This window comes from Episyrphus balteatus, chromosome 1, assembly GCF_945859705.1.
Source record: "Episyrphus balteatus chromosome 1, idEpiBalt1.1, whole genome shotgun sequence".
Lineage (NCBI taxonomy): Eukaryota > Metazoa > Arthropoda > Insecta > Diptera > Syrphidae > Episyrphus > Episyrphus balteatus.
The window spans coordinates 79,134,708-79,161,106 of record NC_079134.1 but is presented as its reverse complement, the minus strand read 5'-3'; the positions used below and the strand labels follow the sequence as shown (position 1 = coordinate 79,161,106).

The 26,399-nt window shown below is 32.7% G+C and overlaps 1 protein-coding gene across 1 annotated transcript in view; it reads right to left on the bottom strand.

Annotated features, from left to right (window-relative positions):
- LOC129905228 (stomatin-like protein 2, mitochondrial) overlaps positions 1 to 26,399 on the bottom strand; it is a 146,687-nt gene extending 120,288 nt beyond the window's left edge. Inside the window, exons 1-5 of the mRNA XM_055980667.1 lie at positions 26,267 to 26,399; positions 26,042 to 26,134; positions 25,762 to 25,969; positions 22,341 to 22,540; positions 22,145 to 22,289 (exon numbers count right to left, since the gene is read on the bottom strand). Coding sequence (XP_055836642.1) covers positions 22,145 to 22,289; positions 22,341 to 22,540; positions 25,762 to 25,969; positions 26,042 to 26,134; positions 26,267 to 26,308 — 688 coding nt within the window. The 5' untranslated portion in view covers positions 26,309 to 26,399. The remainder of the gene's footprint in view (positions 1 to 22,144; positions 22,290 to 22,340; positions 22,541 to 25,761; positions 25,970 to 26,041; positions 26,135 to 26,266) is intronic.

Genomic DNA, 26,399 nt, shown 5'->3' with positions numbered 1-26,399 from the left:
ACCATCATATTCAACAAGATGCTTGCTTTTCAATGTTCAAACGCTTGATTTAAGAAGAAAATATTTTTGCATAATGTTTCAAAGATTTAATCAACTTCCATTCTAATTGTCCTCAGTTGTTGGAGCGTATAAATTTCTATTTTCCATCTAGAAATCTCCGAGTTAACTTTCAATTTCGTGAAAATTTTTACAGAACCAATTGTGGTAGAAACGAACCTCTTGCACGTTGTATAAGAGAAACAAACCTTGCAATTGATAATATTGATATTTTTGGAAATATATCCAGGGAATTTTTCAAAAAGAATTTGATGATGGTCTTACAATATTATCAATAGTTTTCTTTAAATTGATGTAATATTTATTGTTATTTATCTGCTCCACCTCAGTTTTCTAATAATTGTATTTATTTGTATTTGTATTTTTAAAATTTTAAATTATATTTATAGTTGAATATATTATCATTATTTATATTATTTAATATTATTTACATTAATTTGTTAAAAATTAGTCTATAAGAGATGTTACTCTGCTTGATGAAATAAACAAATAAACAAATACAATGGTCGGAAAAAGTATTTTGACAAAATGAACATTTTTCTAACTGATGAGAATAATCTGTAACGGTTAAACATAAAATAAGGAAGTTGACGGTTATTTATTAAGTATATTATGGTGAATCTCACGATGGTCAATGTCAGTCATATAGTTGGTATTATGCTTCGAGGCTGCATTTTTTGTATAAAAAGTATTAATTTTTGAGGGAAAAAAGTATTTTGACAAACGTTCTTTTTCAACGTTGGTAAGGTAAGGTAATGCATTTTACGTGTTTCAAGCACGTATACAACTGACAGACTTGTTAAGGCCCCTATTTGTAAAAAATTGGGCAAAACGGCGGAACCTAACATTGAAATTAGTGCATCTTCTGTTGCAAGTCATAACTTCTGTGTGTCTGTTAAAAAATCTGTGGAGAACTGAATTTATCGCGGGAAACTAAAAATTATCAAATATACAAACACAAAAATATAATTATACTATTCAAAATTTACCACAAATGGACAAAAAATGAAAAAAATGCACTAAAAAAAATTGAAGCATTTTGAAGAATTCACTTTATCGCGGATTGACTGCAAAAAGTCTGAATTTGGAAATGCCATTCTTTCATCAAAAACTTTGTTAGCAAAAGTACAATTTGCATTGAGCTCAAAGAAGACAATTTTACCATGTTTATGGGAAGCTAATACAGTACTACCTCATAAAACAAGAATTGAAAAAAAAAACTGAATTCTCAAAGGAACATATTGGTATGCTTCTTTCATCCAAAAACAAAGTTTTAAAGACCACAATCTCACAAATTTCTATCTCAATGATCCGGGAAACGAAAAGGAACTGTTGAAGCTCCGTAAAAATTTGGTCAAGTTTATTCCAGCAGCGAAAAGCACAACAACATGTCCCTTTGAGAATTAAATTATTTTTCGATTTTTGTTTTATGAGATAAATACTGTATTATCTTCCCATAAACATGGTAAAATTGTCTTCTTTGAGCTCAATGCAAAGGGTACTTTTGCTAACAAAGTTTTTGATGAAAGAATGGCATTTCCAAATTCAGACTTTTTGGAGTCAATCCGCGATAAAGTGAATTCTTCAAAATGCTTCAATTTTTTTTAGTGCATTTTTTTCATTTTTTGTCCATTTGTGGTAAATTTTGAATAGTATAATTATATTTTTGTGTTTGTATATTTGATAATTTTTAGTTTCCCGCGATAAATTCAGTTCTCCACAGATTTTTTAACAGACACACAGAAGTTATGACTTGCAACAGAAGATGCACTAATTTCAATGTTAGGTTCCGCCGTTTTGCCCAATTTTTTACAAATAGGGGCCTTAACAAGTCTGTCAGTTGTATACGTGCTTGAAACACGTAAAATGCATTACCTTACCTTACCAACGTTGAAAAAGAACGTTTGTCAAAATACTTTTTTCCCTCAAAAATTAATACTTTTTATACAAAAAATGCAGCCTCGAAGCATAATACCAACTATATGACTGACATTGACCATCGTGAGATTCACCATAATATACTTAATAAATAACCGTCAACTTCCTTATTTTATGTTTAACCGTTACAGATTATTCTCATCAGTTAGAAAAATGTTCATTTTGTCAAAATACTTTTTCCGACCATTGTATATTTAACACCCTTTTCAAAAGGTATACACCATTTTTTTAGGACTAGGGGTTTAGTCGGGACATGTATGCCTTTTCTTGGATGAACCCTGAATTGATTTTTCTTACTATGTCTGACGTGCTCGCCGCCCATGGATTCTAGCTGTAAGGGCCTTAAGGCAAGGTTTTTGCTGAACTCGAATCTGAATACAGAAAAATTCTATCACATCACGTTTTTGAAATATTCCAGTTAGAGAACCTGAAATGTCGTTTTTTAACAGTTTTTGAGGTTATGTTTTTGGACGTGGTGATTTATTTTAAATAAATTTGTGAAATTTGTGAACTAAATGATTTCTTTTAAAGACCGTTTAAACCTTTTTAATGTCTTTTATCTTCTTTGTGAAATCTTAAGTTGAAGTCAACTTGTTTGGTTTATCTTCTCTATACAAAAAAAGTCGTATGTTTATTTGCGTATGTTTATAGTCCGGTCAAATTAGACTAAAATTAGGGGTTGAGGTTACATTAATTCCCAGCAAGCTGAAAATTGGTAGGATTGTTGAAAACATCATCATAAATTAAATCTAAAAAGTCCTCATCGATCCGAGGTCTGGAAAAAAATTTACGGGAGGTCAAAGGTCACAAAAACTGGTTTTTCACGATTTTCAGCAACGGTAAGTCTTATCAAAAAATTTTCAATGCAAGAATTGTAGACCAGGTCATTATATATAAAAAGTGTCATGACACTTTTTTTCCTGAAACCCACCGTTTCTTAGGTATAACGATTCAAAAAGTTGAAGTTGAGTTGTAATCCTCATAATCAGGCCTATTCTGAAAAAAACTCCCAACTGAAAAGATCTTGAAATTTCTTTATGTTTTTTTGCTTAAATTTCGTTCTTCAATGGTTAAGAATATGGGAAAGCAAAAAAAAAATGGAAATTTTCACCATTTGCCCGATTGGGGCCCTTCTCCCGAAACAAATTTCCCTGGGAATTTTTGTTTAAAATAGGTCTGAACAATGTTCAGACCTATTCTCGTCTAAGTGGAATATTTTTAAGAAAGTTGGCCACTTAGGTTTCCATAGATTTATTTTATACTACAGGTGTTTGAAATTTTTCATAAAATACTTTTTTTACATTTTGCATCAAAAAACAGATTTCAACATTTTTTTTACGAAAATGTGCAATAGCTTTGCAGTTTTTAAAGCGTTTATGTACTCATCCAATTATTGTAGAAAATTATAAAAAAAGAAATAAATAAAATTCAATTATTCGTGGTTGTAGTGAACGAAAACATAAAATGATAAAATTTAAAATACACTGAACGAAAAAAAAGCCAATATTTTATGAACTGGTTGTGATTGGACTTTTTTCTATCTGTTTTTAGAACAGTCATAAGAGTGGCTATCAGCCGTCTTAGGGTTGTCCATTCTCTATAGGACACCCTGTATATGTTCAGACCTATTCTAAACAAAAATTCCCAGGGAAATTTGTTTCGGGAGAAGGGCCCCAATCGGGCAAATGGTGAAAATTTCCATTTTTTTTGCTTTCCCATATTCTTAACCATTGAAGAACGAAATTTAAGCAAAAAAACATAAAGAAATTTCAAGATCTTTTCAGTTGGGAGTTTTTTTCAGAATAGGCCTGATTATGAGGATTACAACTCAACTTCAACTTTTTGAATCGTTATACCTAAGAAACGGTGGGTTTCAGAAAAAAAAGTGTCATGACACTTTTTATATATAATGACCTGGTCTACAATTCTTGCATTGAAAATTTTTTGATAAGACTTACCGTTTTGCTGAAAATCGTGAAAAACCAGTTTTTGTGACCTTTGACCCCCCGTAAATTTTTTTTCAGACCTCGGATCGATGAGGACTTTTTAGATTTAATTTATGATGGTGTTTTCAACAGTCCTACCAATTTTCAGCTTGCTGGGAGTTAATGTAACCTCGGATGTCTAAATTGACCGGACTATTATTTGAAATAGTTTTTTGTCAATCGCTTTCAAATTTTGAAATTACGTTTAATTTGCATTTTTGTAAGTTTTTATATCGGCGAGGTTGGTGAATACGCTATAAAACACATTAAAGCGTGGCCGGGTCAAGTAATTACATTAAAAATTTAGTATGCACAAAGATATAATTTTTTTTCTTATTCAAAACAATATGTAAACAATTTGTAATTATATAAACAGCTTTTTGTTACATGTATATGGTTAAAAATTATTAAAAACATCGATGTTTTTATTTTTGTGATACTTTGAAGCTCTTTCTCAAAAAATGAATTATTTTGAGAACTTGACTCGTAGCACATAAATGGGAATGTCTCTGGCAGAAGCGAATTAAAGCAGCTCAAACTTTGCCAACACCAAGTATAGACTTAAGGCAAAATAATATCAAAAAGTTATCGATATGATATTCAATGTTTTTTTTTAATGAAGTTTGAAACTTTTTTTTTTTTTTGTTATTTATCAAAGAAATGGTTGTAATCCAAATTTATAAATTTCTAAAGTTTTTCTTATTCGTTATACAACAATACCCAAATAAACCAGAAAACAACAATTTTTTTTTTAATATTAACCAAACGTAAAATATATACTCTCAAAGTTTAAATTCCTCAAAATATTCTTGATTTCCGAGATACACCACGGTGGGCAGGAAGCATCGATAGGTTGCACAAAAATGTCGACAAAAACTACAAGTTGGGTTGTATTTGTTGATGATTATACGTGCAAAATCCGTTGGAATTGAAATCCTAGCTGCTCCTTTTCAAAATTTATTCATATTTTTGTATTTCTAATCGGGACAATTTGGAATAAAAATCTTGGGGAGAGTACGATAACTTAGGCGACAAGAATTGATAAATTGAAAATACGAAAATTACCTTTTTATCAGATTTTCTTTTTCTTAACTATTTTCGCCAACAGCTTTTTAACCCATTTACTACCTCTGTACCCGCTTGGGTACAAAAAATTCATGGAATATTTCGCTTTACCGTTGAATTAAATCTCATTTGTTTTGATCAAATATTATTTTTGTTGGTCTCTGGACATGTTGACAACATATTGCAGTTCAGTTTATGACAAAAAAATGTAAAATGTAATTTTTTTTATTACTCGGAGTGAGGTACGATTTGCGTTTTCGTCGTTTTATTGAGGTTGTTTTATATTTGGTAATAAATCAAATATTTTTTTTATATATTAATTTTGTGTTTTTTCCTAAAAACTTTAAAAATAGTTTTTATAAACAGAAAAAAGAGAAAAATTTTTAAAAAATTTATTACTGCCCGCTTTTAGTAACTTTGAAGTAAGGTGTACCCGCTTGGATACAATTTGAAAATCTGTAGATATATTTTATTTTAGAATGAATTTCAAATCAATGTAGAATGCCACATTTTATGCCTGTTTCTTCTAAATATGAGCGAAGAAAGTATCCAAAATGACGGCTTTGACCTTGAAGCATACTAAAGTAGAGTAAACACCAGGACAATTTATATGTAGTTTGAAAATTTGAACAATGATCCATTCACCAATGACTTCTCAGGTAGCACTGGACTAGTTATTAGGGATGTTGCTTAGGAGACTGATGTTGATTTGTGAGTGATAACAACCTCAATCTTCAGATAATCTCAATCAAGCTGTTGTGTAAATGTGGGTGATTTGACAGTAATTACTCGCAATAAGTTTGAAGTAGGCTATATAAATATGGAGAACCAGATTGGAAAACATTCACTTCACGTTCGAAAAATAAATGGCTAAAATAAGACCTTTTATGACCATTTCATTCCAAAAACGTAGTAGGTTTGCAGACAAAAACTTACAATTGATCAAATATTTTGGTCAACAATGTTCAAAACAGTCCAAAAGAGGAAAACCTTATAAACCCGATTGTAGGGCTGAATGTTTATTACTAGTAAAATAAGAACCTCGAATAAGAAACAATATTTCAAAAAGAATAAAGGCGACATTTTCAACGGAAACATAGAATTATAGGCAATAGCGGGTAATAAGGGTATGGACTGCCGAACTACACCAACAGTTCATCAATTCGTTTTACGTCAGTGCTAACTTGTACACTGGCAAACTGTTGGAATTATTACAAACCCGCAGCCAGTTTCCAAGAAGATTTGCCTACATTTTAGTTGTTCAAACGTGGTTCATTACATTTCAGAATGTGTTTTTTTTTTTTCTTAAAATCTATTGAGATTCTAAGCTTCAAACATTCAAAAAGTTTGCTCTAAGAAAATTTCATATGAAAAATTAGAACCCGTATTCTCCCATTGTACCTGTTTTGGGTACAGCTTAATAAACATATAGTTACTTTTTTAAAAAAATTAAAAAGATTTTTTTGTGTTCCTATGACCGTATTTAATAAAGTTTTGTTACCAAAAATTTGAATTTTTAGTTTTAAAGGACTTTGGGAATAAATGGGTTAACTTAAAAGTATCATGCCTGACTCACTTCGCGGGTTCTCAGGATTTAAATTCTCTTTTTGGGTCCTCTGTCCCGGTAAGACAACTTCGTTGCTTCGCTAAGGCCATTTGAAATTGGTCCTAAGAATCTCGCGGTTTTTTTATAAAAATGGTAAAGATATGAAGTTCAAGGCGTATCAAAGTGAGATGACTAAGGAGGGGCTGCCCCCCTGCAACCCCTCAGCTTGGGCACACTATAGGATTGATTTGGGGTGAGGTCAAGGTTGGGTATGTACAAAGTTTCTTTTGAATTCGAAAAAACTTTTAAATTCTGAAGAAAATTTGCCTTCACCCAAACTCGCACCCACCCCAAATCCTACACTTCGCTTCACTTGAATAGAAACAACAATTTTTCTTTAGAAAATACCGATTGGCGCTTCGGTGAGGTAACTTAGTAGATTTTTGGTTTTGCATTTTCAAAGAGGAACTTTTAATAAACAACGTTGTAAAAACAAAAAACCCAAAACAGAAACCGTATGGCTACTAGTTGCGGTTTTTTCGCATTACTTCACAAAAAACAGTGTTTTTTTTGCGTCACTTGAATAGAAACAAGCTCTTAAATTAGATAAAAATGATGAAAAATCATGGACAACACTAATTTTAGTAAAGCAGTCTTAAACTTTGACATTATTTGCACATTATAACCAATTATGGGCTACGAGCTACCATTAGGCATCACAGAAAATGCACAAATAGAATTAAGCATTGAAAATGCACTTGTACTGTACACAATCGTGGACCTAATTGGAGAAAGTTACTATAGTGTTTGGTAACTTCTTACAAATTAAGAAAATGACATTTTCTACAATTTAAGGTTAGAATAAGTGAAATAAACTTTCGTTTTCATCCGGAATTGGTGAAGTAATGCGAAAAAACGCAACTAGTAGCCATACGGTTTCTGTTTTGGGTTTTTTGTTTTTACAACGTTGTTTATTAAAAGTTCCTCTTTGAAAATGCAAAACCAAAAATCTACTAAGTTACCTCACCGAAGCGCCAATCGGTATTTTCTAAAGAAAAATTGTTGTTTCTATTCAAGTGACGCGAAGTGTATAAAAGTGAGCTTAAGCATACTGCTTGCAAGCATTATGTTTATGTAAACACGAAAACAGCTAAAAAATACAGATCTGATAAAAAGGTAGTTTTTTTAATTTTCAATTTTCTCAAAAACTAGAAGGCATAGAAGCATATAATTTTCAGAATTTGATTATAAATTAATTGAGGCAGTTTATTTCATTGATTTATTTCATATTTAAATTTACAGTCTTGGTGAAAACAGTAGTTAATGTGTTTTTTTTCAACTTTTTTCCCAAATTTTGACTTTGAAGTTGATTATTTCGAGAACAATTAATTGCAATAATTTTATTTAAAAATTAGAATCAGTGTACAATTCTGGATTTTGAAAAAGGTATCATTCATAACTGTAAGTGTTGCCATTGTTTTTTAATATTTTTTGCCCCTCCCGCCTAAACGGGGGGAGATGGACCCCCTCCCATAGTAAAAAATTATTGTATTAAACTCCCCTACAATATACCGTTATCAATTCTTGTCGCCTAAATTATCGTACTCTCCCCAAGATTTTTATTCCAAATTGTCCCGATTAGAAATAGAAAAATATGAATAACTTTTGAAAAGGAGCAGCTAGGATTTCAATTCCAAAGGATTTTTCACGTATAATCATCAACAAATACAACCCAACTTGTAGTTTTTGTCGACATTTTTGTGCAACGTATCGATGCTTCCTGCCCACCGTGACACATGTTTTGGAGCATATTTTGTATACATAACGTTGCTTACATGCTGTGCTTATTATATTTTCATATGAGTTAACACTTATAAATTATGTTTCAATAGCAAAAATATTCATTTCTAATAAAACAAAAAATTATTTATCATAAGCGGACGACACACTGTGCAATATGTCAAATAGTTTTATCGGTTTAGAAATTCAAATAAAATGCATTCAAAAAGTTTTCTCAAAATTAAGAAATCAGAATTTCGTGTGTTGATTCAACATAATTTTTTGCACAAAAAAAACATAGCAGAAACCAACAAAAGGCTTCGAAAATATTATGGATATTTTCCCTATATACAGCCTTGGTCAAAAGTCCTAGGCACCCCAAAAAAAAATGCTTTTTTGGTTATGTCTGCTTACAGGAAGCGCGGATTTGGTTCAGGTTCCATTTTTTTGGCTGAAATTAGTCGTAATGCATGTGAGTGTCTTTAATAAGTACAACTTTAACAATTTATTCATTGGTTCTACTTTTGTTTGCATGCGGTTTTGGACCGATTTCACTATCTCTGAGCATTATTTTTTTTAATTATGTCGGGGAGAATGAAACCGCAAATTTTAATTTTTCCGCCACTACATTAAGGAAATGATGCTTCTTCTTTACTCTTAAACTATGAGTCCTATCAAAAAGTTGTCTTTGAAAAACTGGTAGATAATGTGCTCCTTTATATTACTATTTTTTTTTTGTTTTTTGTTAAAGTAGTCTTTCAAAGAGAAAAAAAAAATTTGATTTGGTCAAAATTCAAAATTTGTGAATTTGTGTACATAGCTTCCAAAATATGAGTTTTTTGACATATATTTTCAACTTGTATCATATACTATAACGCTTTCCACAAAATAGCTGAAGATATGCTTTAGCAACACTTATCGTTTTAAAGGTAGTGCGCTCAAGAGTGGTATATATAGAAATATCGTGTTTTGTCTATTTTCGTCAAATGGCGTTTTTTTAACTATTTCAATTAAGTTTTTATCCCTCGCTGTAATTAAAAAAAAATTATTTGGACAAAAATCAAAAATATTAGTTCTTTATACTTAACTCTTCTGAAATGCAGTTTTTAGAAAATATTTTAAATGTATTTGTATAGCCCATAAAAAAGATAACGATGTACTTTTTCATAGCTGCCATCGTTTAGAAGATATTAGCTTTCAGAGAAAAAATCGTGTGTTTTGTCTTTTATTTTCGACATTTAACGTTGAATAACTTTTTATGCACACATCGTCATACAAACCTTTTTTACTATTGGAGGGGGGGGTCTATCTCCACCCCCCCCCCCCCCCGTTTAGGAGGGAGGGGCAATTTTCTAAAAACATAACTCAAAATAAAAAAAAAATATATATAAAAACGACGGCAACATCTACAGTTATGAATGATACAGTTTTCAAAAGGCAGAATATTACACTTTATTTTAATTTTTAAATCAAGTCATTTTAATCAATAGTTTTTGAAATAATCAATTTCAAAGTCAAATTTTGGGAATAAACAGTTGAAAGTTTCACTTTCAAGGTCATATATATATAACCCAAAAGTAATGGATCAAACGAAATATGCTGATAGGCCTACTTAAGGGCTCTCAGAATTTGGTATTTTGTTCATACCAAATCCTTACGGTTTTCGATTTAATGCAATTTCTATAGGGCGTAGAAATTGGAAGTGGTTGTTTTCATTGTTCAAACTGTTCATGATTTTTCGATCACGTTCGATCACTTCGATCACTTTCGATCATTTCGAGTAAAGCCTAATGTTTATGAACAGTCGATCTGTTTGCGAGTAATTTTGTCCGTGGGTATTGAGGATCGAGTATACTCATGAGTTCAAACAATTTGTATGGTTTTGTTTGTGAGTATTTTTGTTTATGAGTAGGTAAGATGATTTACGAGTATAGAGAGAAAACGATCGAGCACGAACGATCATTTTAAAAAATTGAAATTGTTCGAACAGGTTCGAACATACTCATTTGGATCTCTGATGTGCACCGTTGAGGCCTGCCAGACCAAGATTTTTTTACTTAGCATGCTTAAAACTACCACTGTGAGACATTTTAGCCTTACAAGAGCTACCTTAGTCAAATGTGCCACTAGCTCTTGGACTATAGCTACTTCATATTACGAACAAGATGACGCTTCAGCCCACTAAGGACACGATTTTTAAGATTGGCTGATGAAGATTACTGTTATCATTGGATGGTAAGGAATGGACCTGTTACATGATTTGCATAGTTCTCCAAACTGCAAAATATTGGCTTTTTTATGAATAGGAGTGAAAAGCGTTACTTATTTGACATCAATAGCACTTCTTGTGGAACAAGAAGAATGTATTCTCTGAACCATCATTAAAAAACAATAGATAGAATAAATTAATGTTCCCAATAAAATCCAAAAAAACGGGCTCACAAAATCAAGGAGCATACTTTAAATAATTGTTGTAAACAAAAATTAAATTAAACTACAAAAATAAATTTTTAATTCGTACCCATTTTGGACTAAAGCAAAATAACACATTTTTTTGAGATTTCACCTGGTGCAGGTTTTCCCAAATATCATAAAATCTATAAGTTTTCTGGTAAACTTTTGAACAACATTTTTGTTCATTATTGTTTTCTTCATAAGAATAAATTTATAAAACACTATGTTTATAACACATTTATCGAAGAAAATCGGCCCCAAAGTCAAAAATTATCATGGGTAAGAAAAAAATAATTCCATTAATATCTGAGCAATAAAAAAAGATATTAATATTTCTTAAATGCATGTACAAAGAATTTCTTCTAAAAATAAAGACATTAAAGAAGTTTTTATCATAAGTATTAACGGAGTTATTAACATTAACATGAGTAAAGGCTTACCAAAGTAAGCGTTTTCTTAAATCATCGCTAAAGGGTATCAGCTTTGCAGATAGAGAGTTTCTGTAGAACAATTTTTTTCTTAGAATATACCCAAGAATCATCCCTCAAAATCTTCTTATCTCAACCTGGGACACCCTGTATATTTATTTATATATTTTTGTCAACAAAGTACATATTTAGGTACGTACAAAAATTGTAGAATGCAATTTTCTTTTAATGAATTAACAAGTTTTTTTTAAATCAAAATAAAAATGAGATGAGCACAAACAAAGTACATTTAGGCAAAGCAGAACTCTCTCAAAATATCAATCGTTTCTAGTTTCTATTTCTACTATTTTCACGACCCGACGGAGTTTTTTTGTTTGAGAATACCCTTAAAATGTTATAAAAAATTAAAAACACAGTGCGAGCTTTAAGGAAAAGAGGAGAGGATTAAGTAGGAAAAACCGATGTACACTGATTTTAAACTTCTGTATATTGTAATGCGGAGTCTCATCGAGTCACGGAGAGATGATGATGTGTTCAGGCAACTTTGTCTGCAGCTGCCGCTGCCGATTTACCAAGTGAACAGGATATCAACATGATCGTGGAAGCTTCTGCTGTTGCACAGGCTGCAGTAGCTGATCGTGACAAGGAGTTGTTGGAGTTGCTCGAACTTTAGAAGGTTAAGAAACCATTCCCTTCCGTCTCTGAACCAGCTGTAGCAGCATCTAAATTAGCAAAGCTTCAAATTATTAAACAAATACAGGCTAATCATCAAGCGCTGTTGAACAGTTCTATAGCAAAGTCTAAGGAGATTCCCAGCCAAAACCCAGTCCCATCAACTCCAAACCACTCCACGCGTCATCAACACCAACGCTCATTTGAACCATCTTTTCGAGACCAAGATATGGCATCCCTACTTACGATTTTGAATCGTAGTAACGTTCAGGAGCTGCCCAGTTTTTCGGGTGAGAACAAAAGAGAGTGGCCCTACTTCGAAGAAGTATTTAAGTCTACGACTTAAATACACTCCACGCCTCATAAACACCAACGCTCATTTGAACCATCATTTCGAGACCAAGATATGGCATCCCTACTTACGATTTTGAATCGTAGTAACTTTCAGGAGCTGCCTAGTTTTTCGGGTGAGCACAAAAGAGAGTGGCCCTACTTCGAAGAAGTATTTAAGTATAGGACTACGTTTACGCAAGGCGTTAAAGAGCGGAGCGTATCAGCAAAAATCATATAACAAGTAAGGATGTCGCACGTAGAACAAAATTCTGCGCCAGAAAATTTCAACGATGAAAATTCGCGATGGGTCCTAACATGTGTCTAATGTCGTTTTCTTTCACTCTCAGCCCTATGATGGTAGCCGATCGGAAGAGATTTGTATCCGATTTGTACGAATTTTTCAGTTTTCATATGATTTTTACCCTTCCGACTGTAAAATCGGACAGATTTACGAAAAAAATCTTAGGCGCGTTGAAAATTTAAAATAAATGCGATGCTATGCAGTGAACTGTCAAAATATTTGCGACGGGTTGTGCTTTTTGCTGTTTTTTCTTTCCGATTCTTTCCGACACAAATTCAAACGTGAAATATTATCCGAAAATTATTATTTTGTATTATTTTTTTGAAGACGCAAATTTGACAGTTATTTTCTTTGGTTTTATTTTGTTCTTGTTTTCGTATGACAACTTCTACAGGAAGACGTAGACGCACGAGATGCACATAAGAACAAGGGAGAGAGAATGATCGACTTCTCCTTTGCTCTGAATAAATTAAAAACGTTACTATACACGCAAATAATACACGACCGACGAAGAAGATTCCACAATCGACGAATTAAATTAAAGCAGAACAGCAAAAAAAAGAACAAGATCAAAGGGAAATGTCAAAAAGAGTCACAAAATTTTTTACCGGGACTCACGGTAGAAAATCTTCTTTCCCTTTTTTCGAACTTTGTTTCTCCCTTGCTCTTATGCGCGTCCCTCTTTGCGTCTTCGTGTAGAAGCGGACTTAGTTTTACTTTTGGTATATTTTTCATTATGCTTCTGATCGGTTTTTCACCCTAATTGACACACACCCTTAGTTCGATTTTATAAATTGTAAAATAAAAATATCCCATCAACGCAGAAAAAAATGGGATTTTTTTGTTATATGGCACAGGATTTTTTTTATTGATGAAGAACACTGGCTGAAAATTTTTTTTATTCGGTTTTCAATTTCATTTTGGAAAAAGCGAAGAATTAACGAAAAAATGGAAGAAATATATATGGCGGAATATAATACAGTAGAAAATATATTCATAAGGGTTGTTTTTGTTAATAACAAAAGAGTTTGAAAGAAAAACTTTTCCCATTTTTCAATTTTCAAACAAAATTTAAAAATGTCAAACTTCAAATTCATAAGTGTGTGTGCAAGTCCGTGTGCAAATCGGTGGAAATCTGACTAAAAATGTGGAGTAAATCCGGGGTACTCCGTAGTACTAAAATTGCTCCGGAGTAATTTTTTTTTTTACACTTTTGTGGCGTCAAAGAACACAAAACCTTCAAAAGTGCAAAAATAAGTACTAAAAGGGTACTCTCATAGGAGTGAGAGAAAACGACATAAGAATTAAATTGTTTAGCTACATTTTAAAATTCTTTCATATATGAAGAAGAAAAGAGAGGGTTGATTTTTATAGGTGGAATCATAAACAAAAAATACCAAGACTGGAAACTCGGCGGTCAACTGACGTTTGCCTACAAGCTGCGAGGTGTGGTGCATAAACAAAAAATACCAAGACTGGAAACTCGGCGGTCAACTGACGTTTGCCTACAAGCTGCGAGGTGTGGTGAATGTCGTGAACTTATCGTTGTGTTCGTGTTCGATGTGTGTTGAATGTCGTGAATCTATAAATGTGTGCGTGTTAACGTCATTTACCAACGTGGTGGCTTTCACATATATTCACAGACAACACGGTACACAAAAGGGTTTCGGGGGGAAAGACGTACGAAAGTTTCCAGTCTTGGTATTTTTTGTTTATGGGTGGAATGCATTGAATGGGAGAGAGCGAGATAGTATTTAAATGTTGATACCAACAAGGAAAAGAAAAAAAAATACATTTCTCTTCGAGTTATGAATTAGTTTTTTTTTTCTCAATATATTCATAGAAACTGATATTAGCTTAATATTAGCTTAAAAAATAATTTAAATAGAAACAGTTTTAGCTATACGTGACAAATATAAGAAAAAAATTGTGTGAAAACGAATTTCAACCCTCAAATTGTCGATGGGTCCACTCCAAATCATAACAACGAAGAAATCCTTTGCAACATTTCAAAAAGTTCTTATAATGAGTGGGAAAGAGAGAGTTAATTTTAAATACATTTCTTAAGTGCGAAGGACTGAGATGTATGTAAGTTGAATAGGAACAAATGAAAACAAAAAAGATCGTTTTGCAATGCGGGTATAGATTTTTTTCACAACTGGATTGCTTCGCACAAGCAGAACGACGACGCACAGTGGTTCCTCCCATAGGTCATAAGTCAAAATTTTGAGGTTTATCAAATTGTTTATTTTTAATGCAGTAATTATCTATGATAACGGGACAACTAAGTGACAGTAAGATTTCTCATTAATAATTAGTTGTTGGTTCTCAGTCGCGTCACGAAGTTGAGTGTTTTTCGCAGTTTAGAAAAAAAAATTATATCTGAAAATAGGAGTTCGCATTGATCAATTTTTGTAGAGTGTTTAAAGTTAATTTTGGAAAAAAGGTGTTTGGAATATTAAAAAAATATATCATAAAGGCATTTTGATAGCTTTTTTTTTTTAATTTTTTTTTTTTTCTCATTTTTCGTGTTTTTCTGAGGAAAAAAAACAGCAAATGCCGCTAAATGCCGGTTATCTCTTACACATCAAAATTTAGTGCTATTTTTCTTCTTTCAGAATATATATGACTTATTGAGCGCAGATTGGCGCAAGTCTAAAAATTTTGACCCGCAATAAAACACTGATTTTAGATTCAATCAATATGACCAAGCGAATCGATATTTTTAATATTTGGTATTCGGCTAAAAAAGTTGGCAGTGCTGCAAAAGCCAACGAAACTTGGACAGTTTTTAAACAAACTCATAAAATTGAAGATTTGCAAGCCAAGAAAAAGATACTTAATCTTTGTAAATGCTTTTAAAGAAGGTGGGAGGCCTGCTCAAAGAAGAAAAACGTACTTTTATCTAAAAACAGTGCTTGGCTTGATGTCGAGGAAGATTTTAGTGCTGTACAAGACCAACAAGATGAGAATATCTCACAAAAACCTCATGCCAGACCAAAAAAGCCATTTTTGGAAAGCTCATCTAGGACAAAAAGGAGACGTATTGCAGAGATCGTTGACATCGTAGATGAAGATATCGCTTCATCTTTGAAAAAATGCCAGTCCAAAGAAAATATTCAAATTAAACAACTTGACACGAATGATGCTTTGAAGCTTTTGGTTGAGGTAAAATTGTCAAAACATCAGTACCAAGTCATCAGGAACTTGGTAAACCAAAAAACTGAAGTCGATGTTTTTCCAAGCTACGCACAAAAAAACGTATCCAAGGAGAATTAAGGCAAATTGGGTTGATAGTCGACAAGCCGAAACAAGGTGGAGGCAATTCCAATGATGGAAATACTACCCGCAGATTTTTCGCGAACCCATCTGTATCTTCCCAAATAACTGGAGTAAAACAGTCGATAATAGAAAGATTTGCTGTAATTTTGAAAACTTTGGCAAGCTGTTTTGCAATAAATGCTGAGATAAAGCCAGAGAAATTGTTGCGGAGTATCCTTGGTACCCATTGCCAGCTTCAGTGCACAAGGTTTTAATACATGGCGGCCAAATAGTAAAACATTCAATATTGCCTATAGGGCAATTTACGGAGGAGGCAGCTGAAGCCAAAAACAAAGATGTGAAGTTTTTCCGTTCGAAAAACACCCGAAAAACATCAAGGACGTCAACAAACACGGATTTGTTAAATAGACTATTATTAACTTCGGACCCATTGATTTCTAACGAAAGAAATTTAAAAAAAAATCAAAAATCGACTCTATCCACTGAGATTTTAAATTTTTTGTTGTAATTCTATTAAGAATAAAATAATTTATGTAAAAAATTACTTTTTTAATAATTTAATTTAGTTTCCATCAGTTTTCGTTAAATTTAGAGTTTTGACCGCACTACCCATACAAATGGAACCACTGTGCGACGACGAGATGGCAGTTTTAAAGTTTAATGAAAAAAAGGAGAAAAATGACTTTTGCAAGTGACTGGTGTGCTTGAGGTGTGTACTGCCGTGCTAAGCAAAAAGGGCGCATATCCATTTTTGTAGTTTTGAGATAAATACATTTTACTGATAAGGGAAAAGGTTGAGAATTGTAAATGTAATCATTTTCAAAAATGATTTTAAGCAACTTGTAGTAGGAAAATTATAATTTTTAGTTTACACAATAATTATATATTGTTCAAGCTTTCCAAATGCGTATCTATTTTTTTTTTTTTTAATTTTTAGAGTTAGTAATAAATGCATTTTTCTATTGAGGAATACAGCGGAGTAATATCGTTGTGCTCATCTTCATTGACTATTTTGAGCCACTTGGAATTGAAAATGCGCTGTTTTTAGTTAACTTATAAATGAGGAATTTTTTCAGGATGTCAAATATGCCCTTAACTCAATTTTGGAATTTTGGCTCATGCGCCCTTTTTGCTTAGTACGGCAGTGTAGGTATCAGAGAACCAAACGAGTCGAGTATTGTTTACGAACATTGAGTACTTACTCGAAAAAAAACGATCTCGAACAAACAGAATCAACAAAACTCAAATATGTTCGAGCTTTCCTGTTTACGATGTTAAAAAATCTTCCTCCCTCTACCAAATCCAGGCTAATACAACTCTACAACAACATTCTTGACACAGGCACTATTCCTCAGAGCTGGAAACTTGCAACAATTCTTCCTTTTAAAAAACCAAATAAATCTTATAAAAATGTGAATGGATATCGACCAATCTCACTCATCCCCTGGGCCTCTAAGGTCCTGGAAAAGGTAATTGCCAAAAGACTCATGTGGTTCATAGAATCAAAAAACCTTACTAGTCCCAATCAAGTTGCCTTCAAAAGAAACAAAGGCTGCTCCGACGCCCTACTTCACATCGACTACTACATCACAAAAGCTCTTTCGGCTCGTAACCATGTGACCATCCTTGTCCTTAGACTTTGAGAAGGGTTTTGACAGAATCGGTATTCACCAAATTCTAGATAAAATTAAATCTTGGGGAATTGGCCCCAAAATCTTCAACTATGTCAAGTCATTTTTGTCTAATAGAAAAATCTGTGTTAAGTCAAATAATTGTTATTCAGAATCGTATGCTCTACAAAATGGCATCCCCCAAGGATCTCCATTATCAGTCGTGCTATTTCTAATTGCCTTCGATGAAATTAGTTCTATACTAACCAAATACTCCCAATTAGACCACTGCATCTACGCCGACGATGTATACATCCTATGTAGGCACAACAGCCTACGAGGCTGTTGTGCTCTTTTTTCTAATGTTCTAACAGACATTTTGACTTGGTCCGTCACCTCAGGGGCCAAATTATCCGTAGATAAATGTATGGCAATGCATGTATGTCGTAAAAATTCTCGCACAGATGTTTCTTTCAATTTAAATAATATAACTTTAGAAAATGTTGATAATCTCAGTATTCTAGGTATTTATTTTAACAATAAGTATAATTTTAAGACCCATTGTACTGAAATTAAGAAGAGCCTAGCTGCTAGGGTAAACATAGTAAACTACTTATCTAGTAAAAATCTTTTGCACGTATAAACACACTTTGTAATATAACTAGATCATTAGTCTTAAGTATGATAGATTATGGTCTTCTCATCTACGGTAACTCTCCTAAATCAACGACAAACATCATCATCCTTATCATCAAGCCGCCCGCAGAAGCATAAATGCTTTCCCAAAAACTCCAATACGTACCATATTGGCGGAAGCAGGTCTTCCACTACTAGAATAACGTATTCTTGAGACCAAAACAAAGCTTTATATCAAACTAGCATTCAATCAAGGATCCATCATCGATGAAGATGTCTAAGAAAATCTCTATGTGTAAAGCGAATACCATCAGCTATCTCCACAGCAATAACAACTGGCAAGTCAATGGAATTACCTGTTATAAAATACCAAAAATACTCTCCAGCATTTCCCCCATGGAACATCGAAGTCTCCTCACTTATCATGTTTCTATTTTCACCGCCGAAGCAATAGCAATCCTCAACACAGTGGCAATAACATCAAAATTACGTGGAAGTTTTGTGATATGTTCTGACAGTTTAGCAGTTTTAAAAGCGATACAAAATCCCAACAATATTACCAATATTATAAGCAAAATAAGAGACCACCTTATTAAATTCTCTTCAAAAATAAACCTTATGTGGATTCCTGGCCACACCGGCATTCCAAAAAACGAACATGCCGATAAAGCGGCTAATGATGCCCACCTCTCCCCAGTATATTTCACTCCTAAACTGACAAAACAGGACTTATTGCGTGAAGTTAACCGAAAAGTTAAGGAACACAAACTCAACGACTGGCACAACTACCAACACTTCTACAAACTTAACAACATTGATAAATCTCGACCGCTCTACCCTACCTCTACCTCAAAGCAGATGAATACTACTCTAGTAAGGCTACGACTCGGACACACAACACTGACACATCAATACCTTTTAAAAAAAGAAAATCCTCCAATTTGTGATGCCTGTCAAGCAGCGCTTGATGTTCAGCACATCCTGGGAATTGGAGCATGTAAAGCCCTGACATCTAACTCCAGCGTAACCAACACAACTTCCTCAGCAGCAGAGATTCTAAGAAATCTAGACCCAGAATACATCCGAGAAATTCACACCTTTACAAAACTACATAAATTATAAATTAAAAATTTAATCATATAAAAGTATACTATTAAAAAATTCTTACTTCCAAATTTGTTAATTTCATTTATATTAATTTTACTGTTTCTTAAGAGTCAGAAGCCCAAGCAGCTAAGTCTCTTTCTAATATTAACATGTAAATTTTAATTTATAGTTAATAAACTTTAATAATAATAATAATAAAACCGGTTTCAAATAATAACTGTTGACCCCCTAATCCCCAAGATCTTAGTCTAAAATTTCCACATATTTCCACCTTTTTGTTTAATGCGGGTTTTTAGTCTTGAGGTATTTTTAGTCAAATTGCCTTTTGTTGCTTTAAAAATCTACTTATTTTAAAATTGTTGTTTTCTTTTACCTGAAATATTATCAATATTTAAAAATTTCATGTTAAAATTAGTAATATGAATTAAATAAAATTGAAAAAATTAAATTACTCAATAATGTTTTAGGCCAATTCCAATAAGAAAAACATTAAAAATAATTTTGACCGGATTTTGAGGTCAAATACTCCTGTGTGCGACGCACAGACAATTGGCCTAAAACATTATTTTAAAACTTCCCTTCAAGCAAGAAAACGGAGTTCAGAAAAGACACTCGGACCTCCGACCGAGAAAAGCGGGGTTACACTCACACACTTGCAACTTTTTGTGTATGAACACAAAGTCGAAGGAGAAATCGTGGTGAAAAAACCAATACATATAAAATCGGCTCCGCCGTGATTATAATTTCCATACTAATTTGAGCCGCCTTCGGACCCGTTTCTGAGCCGAAGTCGGACTCAGCTCCGCCCGAGTCGGAGCGGATTCGGACCGAGGTCGGACTTGTTTGCTTGAAGGGTTATAATGCATTAACCCTTTGCTTCCTAGTGGTTTCAGCATGAAACCACCTACTAATTACTTTGTTAGTGTTTTCTTACTAAAAAATGGACTTCTCCTTTTGTACTCTCAGCTCAAAACATTCCTTATACAATGTCATTACTAGTACAAGTACAATCATTATTTTTTTCATTTTAGTGTGTAATTAGAAAATATCAAAACTTTTTTCAAAAAATTTGTATTTTATGTCCGGGAGCAAAGGGTTAAAAAGTTACATTGAAAAAAATTTTCGGGTTAATTAAAAAAAAAAAAAAATTAAGTAATTTTTTTTTTTCAATTTTATTTAGTTCATTTTTAAGGTTAAAGAAAACAAAAATTTGAAAATAAGTAGGCATAAGTAGTATAGCAACGAAAGGCAATTTGACTAAAAAACCCCATTAAAGAAAAAGGTGGAACAATGTGGAATTTTTTTTATGTGCATGAGATGATAAAGATGTACAGTTAAATATATAAGAAAAATTTTTCCCCGTTCATACAAAAACACTTTTTTTTCTAACGGAAATTTCCTAAATTTTCACGTTTTTCTATGCACTCTTGTCATTTCAATTTTTAATATTTCAATAAATTATATGGAAATTTCTGTATTTACATAAAGTACATACCTTGACCTTGGACATGCATCAAAAATTTTTCACAATATTATCACAAATCAAAATAAAAAACAGACTGCAGTGTTAATGATTAAAAAGCAAAATAAGCTTTTGTGGCCTGAGTTTATAAAATCGACTAGATTTAGACTAAGATCTTGGGAATTAGGGGGTCAACAGTTATTATTTGAAACCGGTTTTAGTTAGCATGGGTATTGAGGAATGCGAAAAGCAAAAAATAACGGGTCGAATGCAATTTTTTTTGTTTTCACTTATGACCGGATTTTGGGGTCGAATACTCTTCTGTGCGTCGTACTGATCCTTTTTTGGCTTATAAAACGACAAGTTAAAACTATACTTAAATTCCTGTCTATAAATACGTTTTTGGACGGGATTAGTCGAAGATTCCTTGATACTACGATCAGGAACCTAGGTTCCTTTCATTTATAAAATGTTAAGATGTCTATGAAATGCGCTTTTTCTTCCTTTCTTATAAAATGCACCTCTAAGAGTAGAGTAAAACCGCAAGGAGCGCAGAGCTTAATGCAGCCCAAAGTTTTTAAATTCGTTGTCCTTATAGAACATTGAGTCCTTTTTTCAAAAAATACTTTTATAGTATACTAATTATCTCAGTAATGGTAAACGATAGGACAATTTTCATAATAGTAACGAAAAGAGAACGTTCAAAAACCTATTAATACATACAGTTTAAAAAAGTGCATTTTATCGTTTACGACAAAACAAATTTCGGGCGACGAACTTACTCTCAGCTTTGCAATTTTTATTGTTATGATTAAATCCCAAACATTTAAAACATCTCTTAACATAAAATGATTCTTACACAAAACATCCATGTGTAGTTGAGATTGTTTTTTTTTTTTTGTTAATTATTTTGCACAGGAATATTCGGTTGTGGTAAATAATTTATCATGTGAAAAGATTTATGTCGAATTCCAAAAAACAAAAATATCGATTTGCAGTCGCTACTTTTTCCTTAAATGAATTTCAATGTGGTGGTTGAAGGGAATTCAACATAAGACATTTGTTTTAATTTTGTTACAAATCGAGAATAGAATTTAGCGTGAAACTGGGATTTTTTTTTTTTATTTCAAAATATCACAGAACGGGATTTGAACCCCCTGATATCTCAACCTAAAATTTCAAGATTGCTCGGAAAACTTCTAAATTTTTCGGGACCTGTAAATTTTGAAAAATTTTATATTTGAAAATTTGAAGATGAAATAAGCTTTGAGGAAATTTTCTCAAGTTGAAAATGAAAATCCAAAAGTTGTGTTCAACTTCGAGTGTATAAATTAATTTGTTTGAAATTGAGTTTTAATCCATAAAATAATAATTATCAAACTTATGTCATTTTATGTTCTGTTTCTATCATTTAAATGTTTATTGTTCCTTTTTTGCTGACTCATCTAAACCGTTGAATTTTTAACATTAATTAAAAGTGCCTACTTACCAGAAGCAAGTATTCTTGCTTTTCTTTTGCCTTCTGCAATATTTATTTCAGCTTCGCGGATCCCCTCAGACTCCAAAATTGCTGCTCTTTTTTTTCTTTCGGCTTCAACTTGCATTTGCATGGCTTCATGAACTCGATCTGGCAGCTTTAAATAAAACATGCTATCAAAAGTTTGATAGAAGAAAACAATTCTTACTCTTATATCACGAATTTCATATCGGAGACACGTAATACCCCAAGCTTCACTGGCTTTGTTAATAGATTCTACAATGCTCGCATTAAGGGATTCTCTCTCCCTAAATACTTTATCCAAGGACATCTTTCCCAATTCAGACCTCATTGTCGTTTGCGCGAGTTGAGTGACAGCAAATTCAGGATCTTCAACACCATAAGAAGCTGAACAAAATATAAATCAGTATTTACTCTTTTAGTGGAGTAAAATTAGATTTATGCCTCGGAATCCAGGGAAAGTGGATGAATCTTTAAAACGAGCAGAGGGTTGCATTATTAAAAGGTCAAATAAAAAAGAAAGTTAAAAAAAAATTTCACCGCTCTCGATTAAAACAATTTTTAAGGACCGTTTACTGTCTTTCCGTATGAAAGCATTCAATCGGAATTGCTGTAGCATTTTAGATTTTGCTCAAACTTTGTAGGGATGTTCTCTAGGACTGTAAGGAAGCAAATCCATGATGATTTAATTATAAGTTGCGTTTCCCCGCTACCCGCATTTGAACTTTTGCAAACTTCATTTTCATGTTACCTGCTATAATTTTGCGTCTATTGAAGATATCGAGTTGATTTAAGATTTATTATGTTGAAAAATATCTCTATTTAATATTTGGTAAGTATAAGCTTCCTACATACAATAGCCAAGGTTCCGGAGACAGTCAAAAACCATGAAAAATCAGCAAAATTACCAGTTTTTCAAAAATTGTTTTTAATTCAGGGATAATTCGTTACCTTAGAACAACAGGGTTCTAAGTACACCTAAGTATGTTTTGAGAAAAACGCTTCTCAATATTCAAACACCTTTATACCGTCACTGTGTATGAAAAGTTTGATTTTTTGTTTGCAACTCGATGAGTGTATAGAAAATCTTCAAGATTTTAGCTTAAAAAACTAATAAAAACACATTTTTAACCCTTTAATTTGACTTTAAAAAACCGTATAGGACTTCGTTGCTCAACGATGAGACAGTTAAATTTAGAACAATAAGGTTCTATGTACAGTTTTTGTTCATGTGACCTTAGTTGTTCGATATTGAAGACTTGGAATGCGTTGAAATAAAAAGATTTAAATAATTTATTTCTTTTTGTTTAAGAGTGGTGGATTACAGCAATTATTTATAGTTTTGAGAATAAATTCTATTTCAAAATAATAAACAAAGTCTAGTTGCTCAGCATTTAATTTTTTCGTCTAAACATGTAACAAAGTTCTAACTGCAACGTTGTTTGAAGTGAGAACCCTATTGCTCTCAAATCAAATCGAAAAAGAGGCAGATAGAACTCTGTATCTCTGGATATTTTGTGAAACAAAGTTCTAAGTGGAAGTTAGAACCTTATTGTTTAAATCTCAAATGAAAATTGTGCAGATAGAACTCTGTAGCCCAGCTTATCTTCGAAACGGAAAGAGATAGAGCAAAATAGATAGCGGGAATGGAAAGAGCACCACGATTTTACCTAGATTTGATATACAACTCATTTTTTTCAAAATTGTCGGTTAGAACCTTGTTTTTCTGAGGTCGCGAATTATTACGTAATTTTTTAATATTTATTAAAAAAATTACTATTCTTAAGCTTTAAAATGCCGTTTCAAACAAAAAGATATCTTCAATAGACGCAAAACTATAGTAACATGAAAATGACGTTTTGCAAAAGTTCAAATGCGGGCAGCGGGGAAATAACGCAACTTAATTAAAGCCAGAACTATAATTGGCTGACGGAGTCGGAAGCTTCGGTCAATTATTGTTTTCTATGACTTTTCATCCGTCGAGTGCGGTTGCGAGCGCTGTTCCCCTCCGTTTCATACGTAGCTTCAGTCAATTATAGTTCTGGCTTAAATCTTTATGGATTTGCTTCCTTACAGTCCTAGAGAACATCCCTACAAAGTTTGAGCAAATTCTAAAATGAGACAGCAACTCCGATTGAACGCTTTCATACAGATGACAGTGTAAACGATCCTTAAAAATTGTTGTATTCGAGAGCGGTGATTTTTTTTTTTTTTTAACTTTCTTATTTGACCTTAGTGCAACCCTGTTGGGACCATTGTATATATATTTCCATAGTATTATCATGAAGACAAACGATCTTAGGAACTCTAGTGGCAGCTTAAAAAAGCAGAATTTTTATGAAATAAATGCACTGAGCGCCACCTCAAAATAGTGGTGACTTGAAGTAATACTAAATTCGACTTCATGATAGTACTATAGAAATATATACATATACAATGATTGGCATGGTATAAAAAGACAAGCAGCCCTATTCTGCTATTCGATTCACGTGAAAGTCTAAAATAAGAAGCGTTTAAATGGCGGTTAAAATTAAGTATTAGTAAATTTTTTTTCCTTAGAATGTCTTAAACAGGCGGGAACAACGCTTTGCTTTCAAAAGTAAGAAGTTTTTCAAATCCAGTTTGACGTGATAGTGGAAAGAAATCTTTCGATTCACGTGAATAGAATAGCAGAATAGGGCTGAAGGTATGATCATTAGGGCCGCAATCTTACAAAATGGGGTAATAAGGTTTTTACGTTTAATATTTGGCAAAGTCAAAAGCAACAACAATTTCCAAGACAAATTTGTTTAAAATAACAATTTCAATGGGCAGCTGTCAAAACCTTAAGTAGCCATTTTTAAGTTTTGACAGTAGTTCTCGATATCCCTTCAAGCAAACAGGTCCGAGCTCGGTCCGAATCCACTCCGCCGCAGGCGGAGCTGAGTCCGACTTCGGCTTAGAGACGGGTCCGAAGGCGGCTCAAATTAGTATGGAAATTATAATCACGGCGGAGCCGATTTTATATGTATTGGTTTTTTCACCACGATTTCTCCTTCGACTTTGTGTTCATACACAAAAAGTTGCAAGTGTGTGAGTGTAACCCCGCTTTTCTCGGTCGGAGGTCCGAGTGTCTTTTCTGAACTCCGTTTTCTTGCTTGAAGGGACAGAGTTTTTTTCTAATGATCATACCTTCTCTTTTTATACCATGAATGATTGGGACTAGGGAAATAGCTTTCCGCGCCATCTACCACTTCATTTTGAGGTTCTCAAAATGATATAGATTTCGATTTGCCGTTCAATGTAGTTTCGATAAGAAAAGAACAAAAAAGACCTCAAGACCTCCTACAATTTTACAATTATAAAATTGATACTCCTTCATATAAAATTAATTCGTAAAATAAATTTTTTTCGAGGTATTTTTTGTTTTTTTTCTTATTGAAACTACATTAAACGGCAAATCGGAAAATAATCTATATTACTTTGAGGTTTTGTCGCTATCCACCAGGTGCCGTGATTCCAAGTGTCCATACTAGTTTTACAGTTTCATCGACCTTCCCTGGATTCCGAGATTTTACCAATTTTATGCTTAAATTTTACTCGACTATTTCTTCAAGATTTTTTTAAACCTTTGTATGGATTTATAATTCGTAAATATAAAACTCCATCGATGCTCAACGTAACATTGTCCAAAGAAATAGCTGTTTGTTTAGGAACATCTATAGCTATTTCTTTCAGACTCTGGACATATTTAATCTTATCAATAAATGGCAACAAGAAATTAACTCCAGGATCCATTATTTCATGAAAGCGACCCATTCTTTCAACAACCCATGCCTGTTTTCGTGAGAAAGTAAAGTTATAGAAAAGGTTAGTAATTATTAAAACTATCTCCTAAATAAACCAAACCTCTTGTTGTGGAACAAACATAATGATAGTATTCATCGGCAAGTAGGATTTGTTACGCACTGGGACCTTGAATTTCTGGCATGCGTTAAAATTCTGGGAATATAACAAAAATAGCGATTTCGCAGTGTTACAATGTTATAGATTATGAGAAAGCATAATATTGAATATTTATATATATAATATATAAATGTATAAGCTTAAATATATAATGTTAAAAAATTGAACCTTAAGAATAACATCCGTAGACAATTTCCCAAATTTCAACATTTTACTTTTAACTGTGAATGTTTCACCGAAACCAAATCTGTCAAAAAAATTATGATAATGGCCATCGGGAACTTCCACTGAATATCAGTTC